This window comes from Lepidochelys kempii, chromosome 1, assembly GCF_965140285.1.
Source record: "Lepidochelys kempii isolate rLepKem1 chromosome 1, rLepKem1.hap1, whole genome shotgun sequence".
NCBI lineage: Eukaryota > Metazoa > Chordata > Testudines > Cheloniidae > Lepidochelys > Lepidochelys kempii.
The window spans coordinates 119957550-119983731 of NC_136380.1; the positions used below are offsets into that span (position 1 = coordinate 119957550).

Below are 26182 nucleotides of genomic sequence, written 5' to 3' on the forward strand. Positions count from 1 at the left end.
ATATTAAGGGCTTGTTTTGTTTAATAAAAATGCATTTTAAATGGTGGTTGGTATGTTTAATTAAATTCCAGTTACCATCTCAATGCAGCTGGGCACAAATCATGACCAAAAATGTTAAATTATTAGTAAATAAGCAACAGTCACCATTTTCTAAGACACTTAAAGTGTAGAATTATTTAATAAGAATCTGAAAATATTAAGTGATATAATTGCTTAAAATGTATATAGTTATAGCATACCTTTCAACAGGTAGTTGAAAGCAGCTATCAAATCCCCCCTCATTCTTCTCTTCTGCAGACTAAACAATCCCAGTTCCCTCAGCCTCTCCTCATAAGTCATGCGTTCCAGACCCCTAATCATTTTTGTTGCCCTTCACTGGACTCTTTCCAATTTTTCCACATCCTTATGTTAGTGTGGGGCCCAATTGGACACAGTACTCCAGATGAGGCCTCACCAATGTTGAATAGAGGGGAACGATCACGTCCCTCGATCTGCTTGCTATGCCCCTACTTATACATCCCAAAATGCCATTAGCCTTCTTGGCAACAAGGGCACACTGTTGACTCATATCCAGATTCTCGTCCACTGTAACCCCTAGGTCCTTTTCTGCAGAACTGCTGCCGAGCCATTCGGTCCCTAGTCTGTAGCGGTGCATGGGGTTCTTCCGTCCTAAGTGCAGGACTCTGTACTTGTCCTTGTTGAACCTCATCAGATTTCTTCTGGCCCAATCCTCCAATTTATCTACCTCTCCTTCCAGTTTAGTGTCATCTGCAAACTTGCTCAGGGTGCAATCCATACCATCCTCCAGAACGTTAATGAAGATATTGAACAAAATCGGCCAGAGGACCGACCCTTGGGGCACTCCACTTGATACCGGCTGCCAACTAGACATGGAGCCATTGATCACTACCCGTTGAGCCCAACAATCTAGCCAGCTTTCTATCCACCTTCTAGTCCATTCATCCAGCCCATACTTCTTTAACTTGCTGGCAAGAATACTGTGGGAGACCGTGTCAAAAGCTTTACTAAAGTCAAGGAACAACATGTCCACCGCTTTCCCCTCATCCACAGAGCCAGTTATCTTGTCATAGAAGGCAATTAGATTAGTCAGGCATGACTTGACCTTGGTGAATCCATGCTGACTGTTCCTAATCACTTTCCTCTCCTCTAAGTGCTTCAGAATTGATTCCTTGAGGACCTGCTCCATGATTTTTCCAGGGACTGAGGTGAGGCTGACTGGCCTGTAGTTCCCAGGATCTTCCTCCTTCCCTTTTTTAAAGATGGGCACTACATTAGCCTTTTTCCAGTCATCTGAGACTTCCCCGGATCGCCATGAGTTTTCAAAGATAATGGCCAATGGCTCTGCAATCGCATCCGCCAACTCCTTTAGCACTCTCAGATGCAGCGCATCCGGCCCCATGGACTTGTGTTCGTCCAACTTTTCTAAATAGTCCCAAACCACTTCTTTCTCCACAGAGGGCTGGTCACTTCCTCCCCATGCTGTGCTGCCCAGTGCAGTAGTCTGGGAGCTGACCGTGTTTGTGAAGACAGAGGCAAAAAAAAGCATTGAGTACATTAGCTTTTTCCACATCCTCTGTCACTAGGTTGCCTCCCTCATTCAGTAAGGTGCCCACACTTTCCTTGACTTGCTTCTTGTTGCTAACATATCTGAAGAAACCCTTCTTGTTACTCTTAACATCTCTTGCTAGCTGCAACTCCAGGTGTGATTTGGCCTTCCTGATTTCACTCCTGCATGTCCGAGCAATATTTTTTTTACTCTTCCCTGGTCATTTGTCTAATCTTCCACTTCTTGGAAGCTTCTTTTTTATGTTCAAGATCAGCAAGGATTTCACTGTTAAGCCAAGCTGGTCGCCTGCCATATTTACTATTCTTTCTACACATCGGTACACCCCAGGTAACACACAGAAACAGATAAGATTTAAACTGAAAGAGAAACCCCACTACTTAAGTTATTCTATAAATAAAAGCAATCCAGCTATTAGTATAAATATCTGAAGACCAATCATAGTAGCCAGGCACAGACACTAGTCTTTCCAATCCACAGATGGCACTGTTATTTCTTTAAAGGGACCCACCAAACCACCCACAAAAGGTAATTTTTATGACACTAGGAAAGAAAAATGATTCATTTACAGCAAAGGTAGCCCTGTTCACCTCAGACTGTGTCAATAACCCTTATGAACAAAGCCTATTAATAGCACAATTAATCTCTACTTTAGAGTTCTGTACTGGCAGGAACCACCAATATCAAAACGCCTCCCACATTAGATTTCCAAAAGCAAAGTGTTCAGCAGACTTTAGGGAGCCTTCAGCTCTACTCCCTGCTGCAGTTATAAGAAGCTCTGCTTGGGGTATTATTTTGCAGGGAAAAGGTGGATGGGGCAGTTGTTGGAAATATATTGGTAACATAGAAAGCTTACTAACTAAAAGGAAAGGTGATAGTATGCTTCAAATTATTATAAACTTCTCAGTGGTTTTTCTGCTGCATCAGAAAGACTGACACCAAAAAAAGAAGCACAAGAGGAAAAACTAGTTAGTACATGACACTAGCAATTTAACTTGCAGAAAACCAAGCAATACACAGAACTATGTTAGTTGTACTATAACTCTTAATTTATCTAGTGTTCATTCTTGGCTGCAGAATCATCCGTTTGGCACTTATGACTTCTAAAGCAATATGCATGAATGATCACAGGAGTATGCCTATGCAACAGACTGCAAGGCCAAAGGGTACCAAAATAAGAGTGAGAATAAATACAGCCAAAGATTAAATACTTGGAAGTAAAAAGAACTGGTAAGGAAGGAAGGAACATAAGAAAAAGAGACTTACAAGGAGAAAGATAGAAAATATGGAAGGCCCAGGACACCTGAGGGAGAGAATGAGAACCAAGATGGGAAACGGTTTTGTAACATAATACCACATGCCTATATGGAAGTCTGCAGCAACAGCGTGTGGTGTGAATTCAAAGCAAAATGGCAAGAGCCCTATATTTTCCCACAACCACCCCTCTCCCCACTCAAACTTTCCATGCAAGAAAATCCTGCACAATAGGTTCACACCTGTGCTGCTAGAGTTCTATCCCATAGCCAAGGCCCTCTGTATCCTACAACCAGGGAACTAAATTCTGCATCGAGGCATCTCTGTTGCACTCTCATGCAGGAGACTGAAAATTTTTTACATTTACATTTTTAAAGAAATTGAGTTCTCTTATTGAAAGAGTATCAGTACAACACAACCACTAAAACTTCAGGAAGTCACTAGTTAAGGCAGCCTCCACATGCCTTAACACCCAAATATCATATCTGAACGCACTCACTCTTCACCCGAAAAACTCCACTGATCACAATGCATACAAAGTTCTTTTACATCAATCTTAACTCCAAGCAAACTGGATAAATATATTCTCTATAGACATATTCACAGAAAAAATACCTATAATCAGCTATTTGTATCTGGAAGTATGGTGCTCAGAATTAAGATTTATGCATAAGTGTGATGCAGAGAAATTTGATGTATTCACTGGTTATATGGTGAAAGTAAATCTATATAGAAAATCAGTGTTGAAAAGAATGTTTACGAGAGATGTGGGCAAATTGGAGAGAATCCAGAGAAGAGCAATACAAGATGGAAAGGTTAAAAAAACTGGACATGTTTAGTCTTGAGAAAAGAGGACTGATGGGGGACCTGATGACCTCTTCAAACATGTTAAGAGCCGTTCTAAAGAGGATGATGATCAATTGTTCTCTAAAGGTAGGACAAGTAGTAATGGGCTTAATCTACAGCAAAGGAGATTTAGGTTAGATATTAGGAAAAACTTGCAACGATAAAGGATAAACACTGGAATAGCCTTCCAAGGAAGACTGTGGAATGCCCATGACTGAAGGTTCTCAAGAGCTGCCTCGACAAAACACCTGACAGGGATGGTCTAGATTTACTTGGTACTGCCTCAGTGCAGAGTGGACTGGTCTTGAATACATCTCAAGATCCCTTCCAGCCCTACATTTCTATGATTCTATTATTGTTATCCACATGAATAACTTAATTTTGATATTACTATCCTTTCTAGGTCTTCTTGCAGAGTTTCAATGCTCCCATTCTTCACATAGCTGTCCTCTTCTGCAACAACCCCGCACAGAGCCTTCCTCAAGCTTCCCTCCCTACTAGTGTTCCTCCCACTGAATTCGGCTCCTGAGATGCACTAACCAGCATGCTCCCCTAACACACACGTATTGCTATCTGCTGCACTAAGAAGTCACAGCAGTAGCACCAAGCCCCACTTCTTTCCCTGCCTCCACAGTCCCAACCAACCTCTATTCCATCTCAAAGCCCCATCTTACTCCCATTCCCGCAATACCCCTACCCAGCCTGCCTCCCCAGTATGTTTTTGCTGAGCACAGCTGGTGAGTCAGGCTGCTGACAAGAGATACTACAAAGCAGCATATATGGTGCTTCCCACTCTTCCATGGTGAGCAACAGCTAAACTATAAATATTTTCATTAAAAGCCAACTCCCTACCCAGAAGGAGAAGGCAGATTATAAACTGTTTTAGAGACAAGGATAGAAAGCCTTAAATCACTAACATTCTTCATAGCATTTAGGATACAGCATACGTTTTTACTAATAAATGCTTAAAAGTAGAGGAAGAAATCCAGTAAAATTCAGAGTTTTTTTAAAATGACTAGCAATTTACAGCTGATTTCATTCAAAAACAGATCATACATCAAAGGCATCTGAACCTAGGAATATGATACATAACACGGCTGTATCTCAATGTCTATTTTGGGGTCAAGTAAAGAAGAGAATGTTGAAGAATCAGCTTCAGCAAAATGAAAAAAACACATGCGTGCTCATGTATTTTTATTTCCTTTTGGTTTGTACTATGGAAAAAAATACTTGTTTATCTCCTGTCAGCACTAATTACGCAGGGCCTATGATCAATTAAAGTAGAATGAGGTCTTGGTTTTGCTAAGGAGTATAAGAAATATACCTATTCTTGATGAAAGGTATAAAGCATGCTGCACACAACAGTGATCTTTCTGGTAAATTTAACAGCTTTCATGGAAGTCTATTCCTTCACCAAAAAGATGTTGACTGGCATGCGGCATTCAAGAAGGCATGAACAAGGCAGACAGTCAGAGGATCCTCAGGACCCTAATATTTTGTGACCATGGAATCATCTGTCACATGTATGAAGTGTGGAAGTGTTCTGTATGGAACCAGCAATATAATTTAGAACATCTTTAAGGTTTAAAATTGAAGCAAAAAGTGACTTTCAACACAGCTGAAGTCTGTGCTTGCACAATGTCATCCAGCCATTCATTCTAGCTAACAGCGTAAAATACAGATGTTTAGAAATAGGACTACAGTTGAGAAAAGATCATTAAAAAATTAACATGATTATCTCTTCACCAACCACTTAAGCACTTTGAAGTGACAAAAATCCTCCTTTCCCACCTTTATAACTTCTACTTTACTGGAGTATATTCAACACCTCAATAGTTTTGATAAACCCAAAGAGCCTTTCACCTATAGACATTTCTTCCCACTCCGTGCTACAAACTCCAAGGCAGGTAACATTTCAGCTAAACATCCCAAGCGTTTGTGGGATCTGATACAGCATATATTGAAAAATATTTATCCCAATATATCCAGATGACTAGTGAAGCTTTGGGGATGCAGCATACGAGTGTTGATCTCTCCACCGATTTTCATTTCCAATTTGGCTTCAGTGCTCTGCTCCGCTTACAGACAAGGCTCGTGGATTTGGGAGGCAGACGTCCCTCCCAGAATAAAACCAGGGGGGAAAAGACAACACCCACACGCGTTTGGGCTGACACGCCAGCACTAGTTACTCACAACGCCCAGCTGCCCCGGGAAGGAACTAGCAGGGGGCGGCAGCGCCAGCTACACAGTGCTGGGACGGTCGCCCCCGCTACTCCCCCCAGCTACGGAGGCCAAGACACCGCGTCCGCGGTGGGAGAGGGCTGGTGTCCGAGGAGCGCGGAGCTGCCGCGACTCGCCCGCGGCAGCCGGGGTCCCCCGAACAGCGGGCCGGGAAAGGGGGGGGGGGTATCCCCGGCCCCGCAGCTGGACCCTGAGGGTGGGAGGGCCCCGCGCTGTCACTCCCCGGCCCCGAGCCCGCTCCGGGGAGGACCTGGCCCGCTACCTGTCCTCGCTCTTGTTCTTCTGCTTCTTGCCCATGGCGGCGCTGGCGGGGCCGCCTGGTCACCGCTCGCCTCCGTCCGCGTCCGCCTCAGCACGGTCCGGCCGGCCACATCCACACGCACCGGGGTGCATATGGTGAGAGGCCGCAGTGCGCACGCGCTTTCACCCCGGGACCCGGCGCGACGGCGGCCTACGGAGAGGGCGCGAGACAAGGGCGCAGGAGGGACCCGCCGGCGCTGAGCCAGGCGCTCACTGCTGCGCCGGCGCCCCCTCTGGCTGGAGGGCGAACAGCGGCAACAGGCGACACCCTCCCCTCTCACTGCCAGGCCAGCCCCAGACTCGCCCCCTTTACTGCCCCCTGCTGCCCAGCCCTAGGCTCGCGCCCTTACTGCACCCAGCTGTCAAGTGCCAGAGGAGGAAATTTCCCACCCACTCTCTCCTCGGGCATGGGGATGGGCGCTGTACAGAACAGAAAACAAGGGATGCTCTAATTCACTGGTTTCAGAGTGGTAGTCATATTAGTTTGTATCAGCAAAAAGAACCAGGAGTATTTGTGGCACCTTAGAGACTAACAAATTTATCTGAGCATAAGCTTTTGTGGGCTAAAACCCACTTCATCGGATGCATGCAGTGGAAAATACAGTAGGAAGATAGATAGATATAGATATATATATACACACACACAGAGAACATGAAAAAATGGATGTTGCCATACACACTATAATGAGAGTAATCAAATAAGCATGGAGAAATAGTTTTACTTTGTGTAATGACCCATCCACTCCCAGTCTTTATTCAAGCCTAATTTAATGGTGTCCAGTTTGCAAATTAATTCCAATTCAGCAGTCTCTCGTTGGAGTCTGATATATGCCATCATGTGCCAGCAATGCCCTTCTGCCATGTACATTAGCCAAACCGGACAGTCTCTACGTAAAAGAATAAATGGACACAAATCAGACGTCAAGAATTATAAACATTCCAAAACCAATCGGAGAACACTTCAATCTCCCTGGTCACTCGATTACAGACCTAAAAGTCACAATATTACAACAACAAAACTTCAAAACCAGACTCCAACGAGAGACTGCTGAATTGGAATTAATTTGCAAACTGGACACCATTAAATTAGGCTTGAATAAAGATTGGGAGTGGATGGGTCATTACACAAAGTAAAACTATTTCCCCATGCTTATTTCCACCCCCTCCCCACTGTTACTCTTACCTTCTTGTCAACTGTTGGAAATGGGCCATCCTGATTATCACTACAAAAGTTTTTTTTCTCCTACTGATAATAGCTCACCTTAATTGATCACTCTCATTATAGTGTGTATGGCAACATCCATTTTTTCATGTTTTCTGTGTGTATATATATATATCTTCCTACTGTATTTTCCACTGCATGCATCCGATGAAGTGGGTTTTAGCCCACGAAAGCTTATGCTCAAATAAATGTGTTAGTCTCTAAGGTGCCACAAGTAGTCCTCGTTCTAATTCACTGGTGTGGCCCAGTGAACAGAACAAGGTCAGACTATGGGATTCACAGACCTGCCACCTGACTTGGGTAAATTGTTTTCCCTCACTGCACCTCACCTCCCCCTCTGTAAAACGAGCACAACAGCAGCATCCTACATCCCAGGGATATTGAAAGAATTCATATTTGTAAAGCACTTTGAGATTACTGGACAGCCAACAGCAAGTGCCAAATCTTCTTCTTAGGTACCTACAGTGTGTGCAGGGCCAATATAAACAATGAAGAAGACACAGACCATAAAGCTTCTTCTCTAAATCCAACACAGAACACACAGAGCAGACATTTATCATACATTTGAGAGAGGTTTTGGGGGTGTTTTTGAATCATCACTGAAAAGTTTTTGGAGAGAAGCACGTTTTAAAAGGATAGTCAACCAGATGATCAGACAATGAAAAAATAAGTATTACAAATAGTTTCAGGTGCTATGCCTGTCCCCAAGGTTTCCTGTCAATTTTTGTGGTATTACAATCATGTTTTCTAAAATTACAAAAAAAAAAAATCTCCCTTTCTGCTCTGTGAACAACTCAAACACCAGCAGAAACTGAATAACTAAAGCCCCTATTTTGCAATGTACTCTATGCAAGCAACCCCATGTCCACACAGGGCTCTAATGATTCCAGTAGGGCTTTGCAGCAGTGCAAGGGTCAACCCCACAGAGCTCATTGCAGGATCATAGTATAACAGACGGTTCTGTACATGCAGAGTAAAGACTGAAACTCGCTCTATGCAAGGTGGCGATAAATGCACAGAGTAAACTGAAAAATTTCCCCCCAACAATCTTTTATTTATAGTAATCTTAGATTTAAAAAAAAAATACTATTTTTAAGTTGCCGGTGATCCTTTAAAGCAGAATATAAAGAAATATCACATAGTGTAAAACAAAAGAGAAGATGTTTCAAGAATAAAAGAAAGCACATTGTTATCAAAAGGAAAGACAGTGGAGGGGCATTTTAATACCTGGGACTGAGGAACCATGTACAGAGGCTTTATCCTGGATTGTGCAGGGTGGTTATGGAAGCTTGGGAAATGTGGGGAGTTTAGGTTGGAAGCACTTGTCAATGGGAGGGTTTGGCACATGAAAGTGCTTTCAGGGGAGACACCCTTAGGAAGGTACAGGAGAAGGTGGGTGCTATCTGAACAATCTGATTTGAGGCATTTGTTACTGGACACATTTGCTGGATCTTCACCTCATCCTCCATACCCTCAATTCTTCTTTCCCCTTGTACTGCATCTCTGTCCTTTCCTTTGCAATGGAATCTCTGAATATACAAGGTTACCTTGCAGTTAAGTTGTATATAACAGAGCCCAAATTCCAATATTGTGTAATTTGGCCCCAGACTACATTGCATGTCAGATAAGGCATAATTCAGAGGGAAGAAACTGTGCTAGGGATCAACACAAAGGCAGCTGACCCACAGCTCACCTTTGAAGAGATAAACAGAAACGGCTGCACCAACCGATGGGGAAAAAAGGTAGGTTTGCCTGCCAGCTGGCCTATGATACTAAAACTGCTTACAATACCATAGTAAATCAGGAAGTTTGATCAGTGTAGGCAGTACAAGCGCACTGTGGAACTGCTGGAATATTGCTCAACTTTTGGAAAACGTTTGTAGGTTCCACTCTATGTTAGCTTCATTCAAGGAATTAGGGAGGGTTTAAAGAAGGAAAAGACAAAGGTTATCAAGAAAATTTCTTGGCAAAAGTATAGGAAAAAGGCCTGTGGTTCTGGCAGCATTTACTTGCATACCCAGTGTAAGCAGTGTCAGGATGAGCTCCACCCTGACATCTGGTGGTGAGGTGTGGCAAGTTGTGGAAAAGAACTTCAGGGGCCGATCTCATTTGCATAGGCACACCCACCACGCCTAGAATGAGACCATAGCTGCCCAAATGGTCACTTTGGCTGCTGTGGGATCCCCAGTGTCTCTGTTATTGGGGCAGGAAGAATAAATTGTTATTACCCTGATTATGGGAACTGTGCTTGGAACTGTACGTGGCCTTTTGTTACGATGGAGGGATTCACCATCATCTAAGTAGCACTCGCTAGGCAAGGGTCATGGGTTCCAAAAATGTGTGAATGGAGAGAGGCTGGGGACAAGTATTAATACTTGGTGGCATGGGCCCCTTGGTGAGGGCCTTACATGCTAATTGCACTTCCTCCTCTCTCCACTGTGGAATATCAGAGCTAATTTTGATTTCATTAGAAGTCTAGTTATAGGCTGCTGAGCTCACTTTGGGCTGACAGTGCACCAGCACTGGGGCTCCCCTATTATAAGCTGAATTCACCTAAGCGCTGAAATCACTGAGTGTTGTGTTAAGTAGTGGGGGAGCCTGAAGATATATTGTGGAGCAGTTTGCGGGACGGCTGGCGAAGCAGTTCGACACGGAGCAGTGTGTGGATGGCAGGAGCTGCTTGTGGGCCGTGGAGCTGAGCGAAGGAGTTCGTGGGGCGGCTGGCGGAGCGCAGCTGAGCGAAGGAGTTCGTGGGGCGGCTGGTGGAGCGGAGTGCAGCTGCGCGAAGGAGTTTTGTGGGGCGGCTGGCGGAGCGGAGCGCCGCTATGGGGCGGTCAGCTTCAGATCACGTAAGGTGCCTCTTACCCCCGTCCCATTTCCACCCAGGTTGGGAGGTAAAGCTCCGCCGATAAACTTTCGAACTCTGGGGCTGCCCTGACCAGGGACAGAGACTTTTGGGGCATTGGACTTTTGGGGTTGCTGGACTCAAGAACCAAAGGGAAAAGGGCATGCCCCAATTTGCCTGGGGTGGGGTTGTTTTTGCTCATGGGTTGTGTTATGAATCCGGTTGGTGGTGTTTCCCCAACATAATGCCACATTGTTTCTCTCTGTTATTAAAAGACTTTTGCTACACTCAAACTATGTGCTTGCGAGAGGGGAAGTATTGCCTCTTGGAGGCGCCCAGCGGGGGTGGTATATATTTGTCCCAGGTCACTGGGTGGGGGCTCGAGCCGGTTTGCATTGTGTTATTGGAATGGAACCCCTAGATATTGAACCCGGCCCTTGTTGCTGCCAACTCTGACGGGCAGAAGGGTTACACCAGTAACACCAATCAAATGACAAACACGCTAGTAGGATTGATCAAGCCTTTTCTTCATTACACAGAAATGTAAAAGAATGTAAATCCTAGATGATACCAGAATTTAAATCAAACTCTGATGCTCTTATTAGTAGCACCCACTTTTAAACAGTAACTAGTAGCTGAAAGCCTCTGCTGGCACACAGGTGTAATTTGTCAAGTGTGTAAATAAGGTAAAATGGCTGAGAATTTAAAAGTTGGATGGTAAGACACCACAAATCCCAATGATGATTGAACCTGCTGATATGCTGAACAAAAAAAGTTCTCAACCATACTTGTAGTTCTTTCCATTGCTTCACTCTTCACACACAACAGATATTCTAGGCTTCAGAGTGATGTCTGGGGTTATGATGTGTTCTGGTTGTGTTCACTTATGTCTGTGGGGTTTGTGTTGGGGGATTCTGCATTGAATTGTGAAGGTGGTAAATGAGGGGTGTGCTGCTGTGAAGGCCTGTGTGTGTTTGGGGTTATTATATACAGTGGCTGTGTTGTGTGAGTGGCTGTGCTGATTTGTGTCTGTGTGGTTATGCTAGGAGAGTAGCATAGATTTGTGCAGGTGGTGAATGAGGGGTGCGTGCTGCAGTGTGGCAGTTGGGCACCTGGGTGTGACAGTTGGGCCAAGTAATCCATCATTGTACCTTATCCCTTACATAACCTATAAAATTGTTGCCTGCAAATTAGCTATAGAATAAGGGTGGTCATTGGTTGAGTTACCTCTGACATTGGAACAGCCTAGGACTCTTGGCATGACATATACATGACTAATTGACTGTAGCTGTACACCACACAGGTATAATTCATTAAGTCAAAATGGCTGAGAACTTAAAAACTGGATAGTAACAAACTGTGAAACCCAGTGATGATTCATTCTGGTGGTATTCTGAACAAAGACAGAGCTCAACATGCTTGTAGCTGCTTCTGTCACTTAACACTGACTGTACAGACATAATAAGCTTCAGAGTGACTCCCACAGTGTGACATTCCTGGAATCTTATTATATAGTGTCAGTATTTAAGGATTACAGACACCACTCCTTCTGGTTGCCCTAGCCATTACTATCATTACCCTGTGTCAAAAATATTACCACTGTGGTTAAAGAAAAGAATGAAAGGATTGTTTCAGAATGTAGCATTTGGAGTCACAAAAATACAACAGACAGACACTAACGAATGGGTAGGTTATAGTGATAAGGTTCACAATTCCCAATCAGCCTACTCCTGGCCACCATAATGGGACAATGTCTGTCTATAGATAAGTGCGATATAGCAGTAAAATGATGGTCTATTGGAAGGATCACACAACAGGAAGTTGTAAAAAATGCCTGAATGCTACACGTTTAACATTTCCAAAACAGGATAAAAAAAATCTAGATGACAAAATAGAGAAATTACTATATATGCCTTTTATATAACTTGTTCCTTCACATTTAGAAAAACATCCCATCTTGATTTTAGAATAGTCAGTGACGTACTGAAGTCATGTGGTAGAAGCGATGATCTGTTGTGACTACTCTGCTCACCTGAAAGCATCACTTACCATGCTGCCCCAATTCCCCCCAGGATTTTAGAAACAGCCTAGTGTGACCCTTATTGTCTCAAAGGTTTTTGCCTAGGCGTCATACATGATGCCTGAGGAAAGACTTGCCCCATGTCTGATGTCAAGAGACGCCCTCATTACAACACAGGCCTAATGAACAGCCTGGAGAGCCAGGAACGGCTCCTCCTGACACCAGAAGCCCAAGGCCACAGAGCCGCACTCCCACCCTCCCACAGAAAGAGGCCATGGGCAGATGCATCACCCAGCTACGCGGAACCTGCTCTAACTGCAGTCCTTGCACACCCAGTGCTGCACACTCATCCCCCAGACCAGATGGGAGCTCCTGCCCTGTTCCTCAGGGAGGCTCCCCAGCCCCAGCCCCACCCTGAAGGAATAGAGCAGAACCCCACAGCGCCCACAGACAGCAGGCCGGCAGTCTGCAACAGGCATCGCATGGCGCACTGTTCTGCTCTGCACCTGCGTATGTCTCGTGAGGGTGAAGACGAGAAATTCTCCTTGGCTGCCCAGTAATCTCAAAGTGCTTTATAAACATGAATTCTCTCAATACCCCGGGGACGTAGGATGCCGCTGTTGTGCCTGTTTTACAGAGGGGGGAGGTGAGGGGCAGTGAGGGGAAACGATTTGCCCACGGCAGGTAGCAGTTCAGTGGCAGGACTGTGAATCCCATAGTCTGACTCCCTGTTCTGTGCTCTAACCACTGGGTGACACCAGTGAATCAGAGCATGCCTTGTTTTCTGCTGTGTACAGCGCCCACCCCTGTGCCCGAGGAGGGAGTGGGTGGGAAATTTCCACCTCTGGCCCTGGCAGCAGGGTGCAGTGAGGGGGCGAGCCTAGGGCTGGGCAGTAAGGCGGGGGCAATAAAGGGAGGAGTCTGGGGCTGGCCTGGCAATGAGAGCGGAGGGTGTCGCCTGTTGCCGCTGTTCGCCCTCCAGCCAGAGGGGGCGCCGGGGGCAGCAGTGAGCGCCTCGCTCAGCGCCGGCGGGTCCCTCCTGCGCCCTTGTCTCGCGCCCTCTCCGTAGGCGGCTGTCGCGCTGGCGTGAAGGCGCGTGCGCACTGCGGCCTCTCCCCTCACCACCATCCTCCCTAGTGTGAGGCGGCTCGAGGACCATCGGAGCCGCCAGGCACGAGCTGGGGTAGCGAGACGCGCGGACGAGGGGAGCGGGCGCCGCCGCCGCCGCCAGTCTTGCGGCGCGGGGACTGCGAGCGGCCCGTCCTGTCCGGCAGCGTTTCCCTTGCCGACCCAGGGACCCGGCTGCGGGCTCCTTTCGGGGGGGGCGGGGGGGCCTGGGATTGACACCGGCCGTTTGCCTGGGGCGGGGAGGGTTGGAGCCGGTGAATGTAGCTGTTGCAGCTGGCGCGAGCCGCGCATGCGTAATACGTCGAGTTTAGCTGCTGCATCCCTTGACCCCGGGTGTGGCACCTGGCCGGGGCAGACTCAGCCGTGCCTCTGCCTGGCTCGGGGCCCTGTCGCCCTACAGCCAGGCTGTGCTGGTGCCCCCTCTCCCCCAGCCCCGCGCCGCAATAGGCCGGAGTTGTGAGGGGTAGCAGCTGGAGGGGGCGTGCCTGTCACACGTTTAAAGAACAGGAGGACTTGTGGCACCTTAGAGGCTAACAAATTTATTCGATACGATGTGTGTAATGACCCAGCTACTCCCAGGCTCCATTCAAACCCCATTCAGTTAATGGTATCTAGTTTGCATATTAATTCAAGCTCAGCAGTTTCTCATTGGAGTCTGTTTCTAAAGCTTTTCTGTTGCAAAATTGCCACCCGTCAGGCACCCACCTTGTCACCTCCTCTGGTGGGAAGTGGAGCTGCTGATGCTCGTTTTGGAACCTGCTCTCGGCCCACATGGGCAGAGTGTTTCGGAAAAGCAGTTTCACTTCATTTTGCTAGGTGGAATCAAGCTGTATGGGACGTAAGGCAGCCAGCTTATTTTGTAGCACGAATAGGTGGCTACTGGCTTGCAGGCTGTTCAGGTCCTGAGCTGAATGGTCTTGTTCTCGCCCTGCTGTGTAAGCCTGTTACAAAACCACCACACAGCACTACATAACTAGAAGTAAAGTAAATATGGAGCATTATGTGGGAAACTTAGTGAGTTCCTGCAGCTCTTTTTCCTCCTTATTCCTGATATGATGTGTGTCTGAAATTCAACACAAGGAGGATCTCCTCAGAGAAAGATTGAGCCTATGCTTCTGCCCAGAGCAGTCAGTTTGTCACTCACATGACAGGTGGCAGATGCCTGTTCAGATCTCTTCTCATAGGGCAGAGGGGAGACTTGAACAAGGGCTCTCTCACATCCTGGGTGAGTATCCTATCCACTCTGCTAAAGATCATGAGGGAGATCCACCTCCCACTCTTCCCCGGGCTGTTTTGTGGCATTAGGCAGCCTCTGCACATGCTTACCAGTTCAGGACCTATGGGTGAGATAGGTTCTCCTCTGCCTATCTCCCCTGGTTTGTGGATCCAGCTAGGCCTTAGGCATGAGATAGGTAGGTAGCCAGACACCTACAGGGAGACAGCAGTGCACATGGCGACAGGCAGAAACATATGTAGGGAATTTCCACCCTGAAAACTTAGTCACTGAGTGAGTTTAGGTACCTGCAGAGTTAGGCGGAAATGAGGTGTTGTGGATCACAGTGATGCCTAAAACTCACACTGACGTGCCCTTTGTGAACCTGGGCTTCCCTCTCCAAGCTGAATGTGCTATTTTAGCAGCTGGCCTAGGGAGTCAGAGAACAGGATATGACTGGAATCTTTGTTCTTGTGTGTGTACGGTGTAAGTATTGTCTACAGAGTTGTAAATCCCCATGAAGAAAACAGCTGTCTGCATATTAGTTCCTAATGGGATAGGCACTGTCTCTCTTTTCTCCACCCCCAGTTTTGCTACACAGCACGCTATGGATAAGAGACTGGCCTGATCAGGATATGAACTAAAGGCTTAAAATAAGTATTGTTTTATGATATTCATCTCTACTTTCATGTATTGTATTTTGCAGCTATAAGGAGTGTACTGAATGTCCAGAAGAATGGCTGCTGATACTTCTGTTGAAATGTTTTCAAAAGTTCTGGAAAATCAAATGCTTCAGACTACTAAAGTAGTAGAAGAACAGCTGGATGCTGAGATTCAGAAATTGGACCAGATGGATGAAGATGAATTGGAACGCCTTAAAGAAAGGAGGCTTGAAGCACTAAAGAAATCCCAGCAGCAGAAACAAGTAATTTTCTGGCAGCATTTTAGATTCTGAACGTCAAAGAATGCTTTATGCACTATAGCAAAGACCGCCATAGTTGATTCTGTTGGTGTTTGATAGAAAATCTGAGGGGTGGGTGGGTGTTGAATAACAGTACACTTGCTGTGTGGGCTGAAATTTGGCATAGAATCATAGAATACAACAGGTCTAACACACTTGAATTTTTAGGCCTTGATTTAGAACAGTTTGGTTATATCAAAATTATACATACGTGTATTTTTAAAAAAAATTCTGGATTAAGAGAAGGGTAAGCGAATAAACTGATATTTGGATTTGATTGTTAATATTCAGGTGATTGAGACCTCAGATATTACTGACTGAAAACACCAGTAATGCACACATGCCAACAGGCCTTAGGGATCCCCTTCCTCCAAACTTCTAAACATCTGAAGTCTTCTTGTGGTAGTATGCAAGTCCCTCCCTCCCTGTTTTTTGAGGCATTTTACAAAAGGAATGGTGCATGTCCTCTCCCAGCTCTTTAGAGGGCTGGTCACCTATCCTGCTTCTGCAAAGGGGCTTCTCACAATCCAGTAAGACTTTGGGATGTATATGAAGAAAACTTATTTGCTCATGACTTTTTGCATGGGCAGAAAATGATCCTACCTTGCTGTTGCAACCATCTCATTAAGCTACTGATCTTGATGTTTCCCAAAAATCTTTTACAACATAGTTTGGGTTTTCTTAACAACTGGTGTGGAACTTGAGCTGCAAATAGGGAAGTCCTTTGGGTTTCCCTACCTAGTACAGTCAAGCCTCAAAAATTATGAAACTGGGCAGTGATCTGAGGTGGAAAGAGGGCATTCCGGTTGTGAAGGGAACGGTAGTGGCCAATATCAGGTTTTGAGATGTAGATGCAGCTGGATATCTGTCATTGTTAGGCTGGAATGCTGAGGGATATGGAATCTTAATAGTTCTGACTCAAGGTAGACCTGAACATATTTTTTGATAACGTAACATCTCTCTCTCTGTTGCTGATTTTCCTTGAACAGTTTAGTTTGTTGTTGACTCTGTCTTCTTCTTTGTATTGATTAAATAAAATCAAAATAATTAGTCTATACTAGGCACCATGAGCATGGACGACATTCAGGATATTCATGACATCTTTTTAATTCAGTTCACTCCTTCCTAGGGTAACATGCTTTTTTTGCACTGGTATCTTGTTAAAATTGCTTTGTTTTAACTTTAAAAAATAGGCAACTTGAGATTTAGCTTTGGAAAAGCAAGTACTGCTTGTAAATATCTAGCTTACTCCATCCTTCTCCATTCAGTGCAAAGTAATTTTTATTATAAAGGACTACACTTTCAAAATTGCAGGCACACATCTGCACACCTAATCATGCAATTACTGCAACTGCACGTCCAATTATAACTTTTCCCTTGTGAAATTGTAACTCTGTATTCAGTAAGTGTAAACAAGCATGCATTTTTGTGTGTATAATTGCGTGCATGTTGTTCTGGAAAACTGGCTTATGTTGGGGTATTTGGACTGAAACTAGATGTTGAGGAACTTTTCGTTTGTATACAATTGGCATTTTAAAGATTATCTAAATACTTAATGTATCTGTTGTAAAGCCACCTCTGGTGACCTTTATAATGTTGAGATGCTAATGCATATTTCACAAGTTTTACAAATGTATTGATCTGCATTTTCTATATAGGGACAACTGAAAGTAAATCAGTTTTAAAGTGTACTGTGTCATGCTTTCAGTGATATTTTTTGTTTAATGATTATAGGTGCCATGCTTTGATTGTTTTTTTTCAGTATACAATTACTTTAAGAAGAGGGCAGTCAGTATTGCAATTTTGAGGCTCCCAAAATTATTGAAAGAATTTCGGGGTTTATATCCTCTCTTGAATACTGGTGCTTTAATCTCTTTGTAGGAGGTTATACTATGGAAGTGTATCGTATTCTGTACAAGGACTACAGCTCTCACCAAAGCAGTGATAACTTCTCCTCTTCTACCCCACAAAAAAATATTTGGGCAGGTTAACCCAGCAGCCATGTCCAGACCAGTGGTTTTTCATCCATTGTGCAGGGGGAGAAGAGGGAAAAGTAGTTTCTTTTCCTGTCTAGCTGCTATAGTTTGACTTCCAACTGTTTCCCAGTAAAACCCTTCTGGCCCTTCCCCTCTTTTTTTAAGGATTCTCATCTTTTATTTAAGCTTTCAGATGGCAGTCTTTTTTATTTAATATAAACATTTTTATAACATGTCATGTTAGGGATTTCTCTAAAACTAATATTGTTCTCAGAATAGATTAAATACAATTAAGAAACACTGTACTAACTTTTTACTTTCTGATCATAGGAATGGCTCTCAAAAGGACATGGAGAATATAGAGAAATCCCAAGTGAGAGAGACTTTTTCCGAGAAGTCAAAGAGAGTAAAAATGTGGTTTGCCATTTCTATAAAGATACAACCTTCAGGTACAGTAAATACCTTATTTTAAAGAGACTCTTGTGATGCTAAGAATGTGTAAAAGTAAATAAACTATTCCAAAAGCAGCAAGTGGAACTGAATGTAGAGGTTTTAAAATCAACAGGTCTGTCAAATCTCACTGAGCTGGGGGGCCTGCAATCAGTCATGTTTCTACTAAGACTAAATAAGCATCCTAAACTCTTAACATGGGACTTGTTTTAGAACACCATCTGATTATGTTGACCAGCTTGATAAACTGATACCTGAAAATATTCACTACAGTCTGTGGACAGGATTTCTAGGAGAGCATTTTGCTTCACATCATCGTAGTTGCTTAGCTTTGAGGCAGGAGGTTCATTAATATTGAGCTGAGCAGCTATGCTGGGAAACAGACTAGAGTAAGGGGACGTTTCTGTTTTATTTCTATAAAATTCATTTTGAAATAATGGGTTTATTCCTAGAAAAGGGTCATTGGAAAACTTGGTAGCAGAGGAAAAAATTTGGTGTTGATTGTTAATCACTGAACAAATCTCACTAAATTGCTTCTTAAAAACGTGGGCCTGATCTTGTTCCTGCTGAAGTTCAATAGCAAAATTCCCAAATACTTCAGTGTGAGCAAGAACACACCCTCATGAAAGATGAGAGCGTTCCCTATGAACTGCTAGTAGCCAGAGGCTTCAAGGAAGGAATGTGTTATCCAAAGTTCCACCACCACAATGTCAAAGTAACTCAAATCAATTATTTTGATAATCTTGAAATCCAGATAATGTAAGTTGAAGTTCTTGAATATTTTTCCCTTAATGTAAAACCAAAAGTAACAAGTTATGTCTGTAATGTTGATTCTTCAACTATGACCTTAATAATCAAGAATTCAGCACTGAAGTAGACTTAAATGATTTATGGCCTTTGTGATACCTAACTCATGAGTATTTGAATTTTTTTTTCACAGATGCATGATATTAGACAAGCATTTGGCAGCACTTTCAAAAAAACACATTGAAACAAAATTCCTAAAATTAAATGCTGAAAAATCTCCATTCCTGTGTGAGAGATTAGGCATCAAAGTAATTCCCACTCTAGCACTAGTAAAAGATGGAAAAACGCAAGATTTTATTGTTGGCTTTACTGATCTTGGTAATACGGATGACTTCACCACAGAAACCTTAGAATGGAGATTAGGCTGTTCAGACATAATTAATTACAGGTAATTAATATATTTGGTTTTTAAAGTTAATGTGTGAGGGTTATATTTACAGATTCATTTTTTTGCATAAAGGTTCTGTTGATCTTGTTGTTTAGTGTGCCCAAGACCAAAGTGAGCTAATAATCCAGCTGTTACAGCAATAAACTTTTGGCAAGGAAAACCAAGGGAAGTGCCTCTTGAGAAAGTATTGGGAAAACTTTTTTTTTTTACTCAAGAGTAGTGAAAACAAAGCTCTGGTCTTTGGGCTTTAAGATAACCGGTTCCCACCCACTCTCTTTACAGCTGCTTCTTCATGGGTCAGCTGAAGGCCCAGTCTTTCCTCCCAAACTAATTCAGTCTTTACAGGATATCTTCACATTTGCACTGTTCATCTGGGTATGGGGCATGTGCCTGTCCAAGGTGATAGCAAAATGTAGTTTAAATACAATTTGACTTTAAAAAGTCTCTTACTGAAAAAAGTGCAAATGATTTCTATTATGTTGCATTTGCAAAGAACTGTCACACAGCCTTGTGTCTTGTGATCATTAATGGAAAAACATGGATAGTAAAAACCAGGGATAGAGTTTGGATATTGTGGGATCTGCAATCTGAATTTACTGATTTATGTGGTTAAAAGGTAAACCTTGATAACGTACCTTCTTTTGCTTTTAATATTCTTTACTTTTTTAAAGCCAAGTTATTAAAAATAGGGAAGGTTTTCCATTAAACTCATCTGCTTTTATTTGAATGTTAAATCTCCAAATTGTAGAATGTATTTTCATTCCAAACGGGGTGCTTCTTTCTTAAAGTAGAATGAGAACAGTATATTGTAGTCTCATGGGAGCTAAGCGATAGTTAACACACTCCTAGTCTAAGTATTGCATTTTTTCAGTGCCTTTATAGAACTCTGTTTTCATCTGGGCACTTCGTTAATCTGTAAGAGTGTCTGGGGGAACGTCCGCTTCCTCTTTCCTTTTCCCTTTCTTCCACACCAGTAGCAAGCAAGCAGAGAGGGGTTGGCCAAAGAGAATATACTAGTAGGATCCAACAAATGAGGAACAAGTGGACTTGCTGGATTGTAACTTATATGGGAAAACCTATTCTGTGAATGGTATAGGGTCTTGAATCTAGTAAATATTGATGGGCTGGCCCATTCCTCATGTGGTAAAACTTGGAGGAGGGGATGAGGTGGGAGGAAACCTGTATTAGGTTCTCCTTACAGAGTTTCTCCCATCTAGGTCTATTAGCCCTCCCTCTGTAAAATGAGCCGCAAACCCTGCAGATAACTAGGGGTACACTGTAGGCTACAGCCATCTGCATGGAGCAGAGGTGGGCAAACTACGGCCCATGAGCCACATCCGGCCCCGGGGACCGTCCTGCCCAGCCCTTGAGCTCCCAGCCAGGGAGGCTAGCCCCTGGCTGCTCCCCCACTGTCCCTCCTCCCCCACAGCTACGCTGCCACGCGGGCAGCACTCTGGGCAGTGGGGCTGTGCGCTCCTGCAGGGCAGTGTGTCTGGCTCCAGCCAAGCGGCACGGCTGCCAGACATGCTGCTCTGAGCAGCATGGTAAGGGGGGCGGGGGTTGGTTAAGGGGCAGGGGGTCCCGGAGGGCAGTCAGAGAAGAGGGGACGGAGGTTCTGGGGGGGTGGGGGTGGTCAGGGGATGGGGAGCAGAGGGGGTTGGATAGGCGTGGAAGTCCCGGGGGGGGCTGTGAGGGGGTGGGGGTGTAGATAGGTTTCAGGGCAGTTGGGGGGTGGAGGTTGGATAGGGGGTGGGGTTCTGGGGGAGCAGTTGGGGCGGGGGGGTCTCGGGAGGGGGCGTTCGGGGGACAAGGAGCAGGGTGGGTTGGATGGGTCGGGGGTTCTGAGGTGGGCAGTCGGGGGCGGGAAGTGGGAGGGGTCGGATAGGTGGCAGGGCCAGGCTGTTCGGGGCAGTACAGCCTTTTCTACCCGGCCCTCCATACAGTTTTGCAACCCTGATGTGGCCCTCGGGCCAAAAAGTTTGCCCATCCCTAGTGTGGAGGCTCTGTACGTCTACACTACTCTGGAATCCTAGTCTCCTATGTCCTGCTCTCTGGGCTCCCGACTAGTTCTCTTCAAGAACCTTGCTTTAGAGGAGGCAGCTGCATAAGCAAGATAGTACAACCTTGCTGTCTTAGTCTTACTTTCTCTGTCAATCTCTGGATTTAGTGTGGAAGGGGAGATTAAGGGTATAGAAAGAACATGCTCCTCCTACCCACTATTGATCCCAACCCCTTTTTCTTTAAACAGATTTGTCGAACTAACAGCTTCTCCTGGTCTGTGCTGGTGTCAATATTTTTTTTTACCTTTTCACTTTAAACAGCAAAATTTTATTTCTTTCTAGTGGAAACTTGATGGACCCACCTTTTCAGAGCCAAAAGAAATTTGGAACCAGTGTCACAAAGCTGGACAAGAGAACCATCAGAGGAAAAAAATATGATTCAGATTCTGATGATGACTAAAAGCTCAGCTATAAATCTTTGTATATCATTTTTTGTTTAAGCTTGGTACATTTCTAGGAACGTTTTTATAAAGTCTGTTGATTTCAGTATGTTTGCACATAGTACTCCATTTTTCTGTACGATTTTATAAACTGATTCACATTCGAAGAAATTCCAACTATTTGTTTGTCTTTGGAAGTAGGTTGAAAATCTGAGCCCCTTTGAACCAGATATCATCTGGGAACTGACCATAAATTTAATCTGTTATTTCAAAACATTTCCATAATCTACATCTCCGTATTTTATACCATTTATCATATTTTCAATAAAGGAAACTTAAAGAGGCAAGAATTGCAAATAACTGTTACTGGAATAGTGCATCTTAAAGCATTGCTTTATCTTATAGTGCCCTAGTGTAGCATTGACTAACTTAACTACATTGGACTATAAATTGTAAAACAGTCTTAGCGTTTGTAAATTTTCAAGTCGACTGTCAAAAGAAATTCCCATTTACCAAGTACGTACACCGCATGTTGCAGCTGAGCCAGCATGTAATAGCACACAACAAGTGTACTGAAAACACCCTTGCTTGCAGGGTTATGTAATATAAATTCTGTGGTTGTGAATTTTAGAGCAGATGCTTGTACAAGAGATTAGGCAGGATAAGAACATCAGAAGGGACAATGTTTGTTTTTAGATTTGAGGCAGTACATTATATTTTATTGCACTGTTGCTCTTCAGTAATAGGTAAGGCCTTATCTGAATCGCGAGATGATCTTCAAATAATTGCGGTCGAGTTACAGACAAGACATGGAAAATTGCAGAAAAGTAGTAATGGACCTTTTTTAATAGCGGTAATTTGGAAAAGCCAGAGTAGACCTATTTGCTGGAACAATATAAACACTCAATTATTATATATGCCTGCAAATTTTGCACCTATATTACATTCATTTAAAAAAAAAAAAAAAGTAACCAGTACAATATAAAATTCAGAAGACTAAAAGTCTTAACACAACTGCAGAAATCAAGTCATCACTTTAGCCATTTACATATGACAGGCATTGAATGTGAGTGCAGAACGCCCTGCTACAGTGGTCTCCTTCGTGCCCTGTCTGCTTTGTGAAGACTTGTCCATACCGAGATACTGTACACTCAGCATCCACAGAATTAGGCAAGATCAATAGTGATTGCTTTGCTGTCTCTGCTAACTCTGGAAAACACTGTAGAACTGAAGATCATTTAATGTATTAATGGGGGGAAAAGCATGTGTTGCAAACCTCAAATGTTTGCAAAATTGTGGACTGTGCAAAGTAAGCTAATTTTAAAACAAAATTGCAGTGGAAGCCTAATACTCGAAAGCTGCAATTTCCACAATAGCTCAAGTGAAGTAGGATTTTAGTAATAGATGTATTTTTTCAGAAGAGGTCGCTCTCTCATTGAAGCTCTGAGGCTAGCATGGAGTTCAGTTTATCTAGCTGAAGAGTGGATGGGTTTCTTCTTCAGTTTTTATAAACACTAGTTCTTAATTGCAGAGCAATGCAGTCCTCTTGGGGAATAAGCGTATGGCACTTTCAGCTCCTTTTTGGCCTAACAAGCAAGGTGAAGACTGGAAATCTAATCAGTCTCACAGCTTAGTAGTGAAGAAGACTTGCCAATGGGCCAGCCCAGCAATATATTTCTCTCAAGTCTGTAAATCTCAATTATATTTTGTTTCAATTCATGTACATTGAAATAAAGTTATTTGAATTCGGATGCTGATGGTGGTGGTTCCTTCTAAAAGTAGTTTAGCATGACTGTAATGCTTTTTACCCATAGAGCTGTCAGCAAGTCACACATTTTAAGTTTCTTGACTTCTTAAGAACAGATGCTAGTTAAAATTTCAGCTTAACAGCAGGGGAACAGTTATCTTGTTGCAATAACAATAAACCCACTTCAGACCAATGCAAGTGCTAGATATTCATGTCTCTGTTGGGGGGAGAGAAGTGCCAAAACAGGCACTTTTTCCATGCATTAAAATCTCATATCAGTACACAGTGTTTTGTGGTGTGATCTCAAAGTATAGTTGCAGTAATCATCCTGTTCTTACATCCAGTTTTGCTGAAATAGATGAATGAATGTAATGGTTCACTAGTCGTTTCATATGCCACAACAATAATCAAACATCTGTATGCTGAGTTCTGCTTGCTTTGAGCAGACTGGGAAAACATGTAACTATTAGCCATCACCCCAAACACTATATCCTCTGTACAGGCCTTAGGAAAAGTAAAACTATTGCCATTGTTGAAATCTTGGCATTTATGGTTATTTATTCAGTTTGTCTCACTTTCAGACTATCATAGCCTCGTTACAATATGCACATTAGTTTGAATCTGATATGCAGTTATGTATTTTAGGTGTACACCTTCAGGACTGTGCTTCCTGTATGTTCCTTCTTAAAATACAGACTAAAATTGGTAAACAAAACCAAAAGTAGGCTAGCCCATTTTGTAAGATGCATGTGATTTCATCCCCTTAAAGAAGTACTCTGAGTAAACATGGAATTTAAGGTCTGTTTCAAACAATGGTGCTAGAGGGCTTATTCCTTTGATTCTGTCTTTTATACCTCTATAACTAAGAAAGCAGAAGGAGACTCCGCTGGTTGGAAGGCATGAGATGCACTGTCCTGAGATTGGGGGTTCCACGACCACCACTTCTAAGAGAAGGAGGCGGGTGGTGGTGGTCGGGGACTCTCTCCTCTGGGGGACTGAGTCATCTATCTGCCGCCCTGACCGGGAAAACCGAGAAGTCTGCTGCTTGCCAGGGGCTAAGATTCGTGATGTGACAGAGAGACTGCCAAGACTCATCAAGCCCTCGGATCGCTACCCCTTCCTGCTTCTCCACGTGGGCACCAATGATACTGCCAAGAATGACCTTGAGCGGACTACGTGGCTCTGGGAAGAAGGATAAAGGAGTTTGAGGCGCAAGTGGTGTTCTCGTCCATCCTCCCCGTGGAAGGAAAAGGCCTGGGTAGGGACCGTCGAATCGTGGAAGTCAACGAATGGCTACGCAGGTGGTGTCGGAGAGAAGGCTTTGGATTCTTTGACCATAGGATGGTGTTCCATGAAGGAGGAGTGCTGGGCAGAGATGGGCTCCACCTTACGAAGAGAGGGAAGAGCATCTCTGCGAGCAGGCGGCTAACCTAGTGAGGAGGGCTTTAAACTAGGTTCACCAGGGGAAGGAGACCAAAGCCCTGAGGTAAGTGGGAAAGAGGGATACTGGGAGGAAGCACAGGCAGGAACATCAGTGAGGGGAGGGCTCCTGCCTCATACTGAGAATGAGGGGCGATCAGCAGGTTATCTCAAGTGTTTATATACGAATGCACAAAGCCTTGGAAACAAGCAGGGAGAACTGGAGGTCCTGGTGATGTCAAGGAATTATGATGTGATTGGAATAACAGAGACTTGGTGGGATAACTCACATGACTGGAGTACTGTCATGGATGGTTATAAACTGTTCAGGAAGGACAGGCAGGGCAGAAAAGGTGGGGGAGTAGCACTGTATGTAAGGGAGCAGTATGACTGCTCAGAGCTCCGGTACGAAACTGCAGAAAAACCTGAGTGTCTCTGGATTAAGTTTAGAAGTGTGAGCAACAAGAGTGATGTAGTGGTGGGAGTCTGCTACAGACCACCGGACCGGGGGGATGAGGTGGATGAGGCTTTCTTCCGGCAACTCGCAGAAGCTACTAGATCGCACGCCCTGGTTCTCATGGGTGACTTTAATTTTCCTGATATCTGCTGGGAGAGCAATACAGCGGTGCATAGACAATCCAGGAAGTTTTTGGAAAGCATAGGGGACAATTTCCTGGTGCAAGTGCTAGAGGAGCCAACTGGGGGGGAGCTTTTCTTGACCTGCTCCTCACAAACCGGGAAGAATTAGTGGGGGAAGCAAAAGTGGATGGGAATCTGGGAGGCAGTGACCATGAGTTGGTTGAGTTCAGGATCCTGACACAGGGAAGAAAGGTAAGCAGCAGGATATGGACCCTGGACTTCAGGAAAGCAGACTTCGACTCCCTCAGGGAACGGATGGGTAGGATCCTCTGGGGGACTAACATGAAGGGGAAAGGAGTCCAGGAGAGCTGGCTGTATTTCAAGGAATCCCTGTTGAGGTTACAGGGACGAACCATCCCGATGAGTCGAAAGAATAGTAAATATGGCAGGCGACCAGCTTGGCTTAACGGTGAAATCCTAGCAGATCTTAAACATAAAAAAGAAGCTTACAAGAAGTGGAAGGTTGGACATATGACCAGGGAAGAGTATAAAAATATTGCTCGGGCATGTAGGAATGAAATCAGGAGGGTCAAATCGCACCTGGAGCTGCAGCTAGCAAGAGATGTCAAGAGTAACAAGAAGGGTTTCTTCAGGTATGTTGTCAACAAGAAGAAAGCCAAGGAAAGTGTGGGCCCCTTACTGAATGAGGGAGGCAACCTAGTGACAGAGGATGTGGAAAGAGCTAATGTACGCAATGCTTT

General features: G+C 44.2%; 2 protein-coding genes across 6 annotated transcripts in view; one reads left to right on the top strand and one right to left on the bottom strand.

The window, feature by feature from the left end:
• EIF5B (eukaryotic translation initiation factor 5B) overlaps window positions 1-6414 on the bottom strand; it is a 67821-nt gene extending 61407 nt beyond the window's left edge. For both annotated transcript variants that reach the window (XM_073352308.2, XM_073352304.2), the window contains exon 1: window positions 6189-6414. In XM_073352308.2, the coding sequence (XP_073208409.1) occupies window positions 6189-6223 (35 nt within the window). In that variant the 5' untranslated portion in view covers window positions 6224-6414. The remainder of the gene's footprint in view (window positions 1-6188) is intronic.
• A 6970-nt stretch (window positions 6415-13384) lies between these two features.
• Window positions 13385-23427, top strand: TXNDC9 (thioredoxin domain containing 9). 4 transcript variants are annotated; one of them, XM_073352340.2, is made up of 5 exons: window positions 13385-13484; window positions 15361-15579; window positions 17922-18040; window positions 18982-19236; window positions 21579-23427. In XM_073352340.2, the coding sequence occupies exons 2-5, from the start codon at window positions 15379-15381 to the stop codon at window positions 21694-21696; spliced, it is 693 nt and encodes a 230-aa protein (XP_073208441.1). In that variant the 5' UTR covers window positions 13385-13484; window positions 15361-15378; the 3' UTR covers window positions 21697-23427. The 4 variants fall into 4 exon arrangements, with proteins under 4 accessions (XP_073208441.1, XP_073208420.1, XP_073208451.1 ...); XM_073352319.2 differs by having other exon boundaries at window positions 13388-13496; XM_073352350.2 differs by lacking the exon at window positions 13385-13484 and adding an exon at window positions 13645-14666.
• Window positions 23428-26182: the final 2755 nt, after the last annotated feature.